The 2,673-nt window shown below is 28.2% G+C and overlaps 1 protein-coding gene across 1 annotated transcript in view; it reads left to right on the forward strand.

Moving 5' to 3' along the window:
• The window catches only part of LOC108690500 (regulating synaptic membrane exocytosis protein 1), a 124,697-nt gene that overhangs the window by 26,629 nt on the left and 95,395 nt on the right, over positions 1 to 2,673 (forward strand). Inside the window, exon 3 of the mRNA XM_018197814.1 lies at positions 2,103 to 2,181. Within this exon, the coding sequence (XP_018053303.1) occupies positions 2,103 to 2,181 (79 nt within the window). The remainder of the gene's footprint in view (positions 1 to 2,102; positions 2,182 to 2,673) is intronic.

The following is a 2,673-nucleotide window of genomic DNA, read 5'->3' on the forward strand; positions in this document are numbered from 1 at the left end:
TTTTAAGTATCTATACAAGCATAAATGTAACAAAATTTTGGTTCAGTTAATCTAAAAAAAAAAAATTATTCAACCGGCTATTTTATTAAAAATTTATGTTAATTAATTTAATATCAAGAAACTTCTTTACATATATCTATAAAAGTATTTTCTATGAAATTTCATTTATAAAAAATTAATCTCAAATTTGTCTAGAAATCTGTAATAAAAATCTAAAGAGAGTCCTAAACAGAATGTTCTATATTTTATAAATAATTGAAAGTTGTATTGTTACATTTTTTTATTTAAACTGTATTTCTAACATGTCAACAATTAATAAAAGAAATAATCATTTTAATATGATAAATGTACTAATATTGTATTAATAAGAAATTAGACGGAAAAAGATAATTTCGTCACTCGCAAGATAAACGGAATTGACGGTTTAATGGTGGAGCAACATATTCTACGTATATTTTCCAAATCGAGTCATAACTCACATAAGATTCGATCTGACGGTTAATTTCCGCGATGAAAAAGGTGATATGCGGTAGATCATGAGCATCTAGTCAGTTTTTCTAAAAGTTTAATTAGAGCCACAGGCAATCCAATCTGACCAAATGCGTTCGTGCACGATTCTGATTTTTTCGCGTCGCCGCAGGAACGATCTCTCCGTTTCTTGTCTCTACGAAATTACCCTGAAATTTATCTCGCAAAAAGTTATATTGTCGTACATCACTTCAGTGAGTAATTGCATTAATTACAAAACGATGCGTCCCGTTTTTACTTTCGAACCTCAGTATCGAAATGTTTAGCTCTTAAAGAATAAAGAATTTTTCAGCTTTGAATCTCGCAAAATTTTTCTGTCAATAAAAAAGACGTTTCAAAGGAATAATAAGATTTATAAATAAATATAAATTGAATGTAGACGAATAAAATATTTTTTATATAAAAATAGCTAAACTGTTATATAATATGCATAATATCCTAATTTCTACATCAACCATTTATAGAATAAAGTAAATTTTAAAAAAATATGAATTTTTCTTTATGTCTTTCTCTATAATTTAAGTTCTTGCAAATATAGATTAAATGTGAAAGAACTACAGTTTTTATATACGAATAGTTGAACTATTATAAATATCTTAATTTTTATCGATTGTTTGAAGAATAAAGTAAAACTGTAAAAAAATATTTAAAAAAAAAATAAAAATTTTTCTTTGTATTTTTTTCTAATTTGTAATCCTTAAAAAAAGTCTCTTGAATAATGAAAAAAACCACAACAATGCAAGGAAAAAGTGCGCGTCCGCGAGAAAATTCATTTCTTTTTCTTAACTTACGGCACAGTAATCTTTTTCATTCTGTTAATTCATACTGTAATGTTGTTTGCGACAGAAGAAAAATCATGGATTATTTGATTACTCACGAGAGTATTTGGGTTAATTGAGGAGCTGTAAAAGCATTGTTTGACAATATAATGTGATATCTTATGCTAAGAAATACTTTTCTACAATTAGCAACAATAGTTTTTCAGTTACTTTTCTTTGACGAACTCGAAACGACAATGAATAGTACAATATAAAATAAATGATGCAAACGAACGAATATATTATTACAGGAATTCGAAAACGATATTTACTGTAAATGAAATTAAATGCAATCCTATTCAATTCCTATCGTTTCTTACACAGCCGTAGTTTGGGAGGCGATCGAAGTGTATACTTCCTTTTCTTTTTCCTTTCTTTCTTTTCTTTCGGTGAAATACATCGGAAACTCATTTCTGCTGATAACAGCTGATCCTCGAAATCGCGCGCAGCCGTTTTCCAACAAAGATTTGCGATAACACCGCCGCTCGATTAGAAAGCTTTTCGGTAAATCGTGCAAGATAAAATCGCCGTGGCATCCTTCCCTACTAAAAGGAAAACGAGACTGAATAATACTTAACGAATCCTCTCGGAGATATTCTTCCAAACCCTGTAGAGATGACAAAGGGTGGAAAAGCATCCGTGGCAATCGATTCGTCAATTGCGAGGGATCTTAAAGGATATAGCTTGTAAAAGAGCTCACGGATAGGACTATTTCTTCATAAAGTGATTGTAAAAGAGATTCCTTTTTCTTTTTAGTGACGAAGCCGGCCAAGGTCACACCGGTGGACGACATTCAGCCCAAAGAGGATTCCTCAATAATTGAATCTTTGAAACCGTAAGTTTCTAATGAAATGCAAATTCATACAAAATATGCATTATATATTTTGTATGAATTTGCTTGAATAAAACTTCTAACATATTGCTTATAACAAAATTAACCTTTGCAGAAAGTTATTATAAGCGCTAAAATAGTATCATATTATGAGACAATGAAAGCAATAAAATAAATTATAACGAATCTTATTCAAGAAAAAGAAATAAAATTTAAAATAGATTCCTCTAAAGATTAAAACAAATAATAATTAAACTTATATTTTTTTTAAACTCGTGAAAATGTTATGCATGCCAGTACAAGTCGACAATATTCATTATGTAAAAATATTTTTGAATTATGCTTTTGAACTTTGCTGTTTTATATTGATCTTAATAGCGTTAGATACACTATTTGTAATATTTATAATATTTATAACTCTAATTTTTCTTATTAGAAATTTCAAACCTAAACAATATATATTTTCTTATATTATTATTATATATATTATATATA

This window comes from Atta colombica, unplaced genomic scaffold (assembly GCF_001594045.1).
Source record: "Atta colombica isolate Treedump-2 unplaced genomic scaffold, Acol1.0 scaffold33, whole genome shotgun sequence".
Taxonomy (NCBI): domain Eukaryota; kingdom Metazoa; phylum Arthropoda; class Insecta; order Hymenoptera; family Formicidae; genus Atta; species Atta colombica.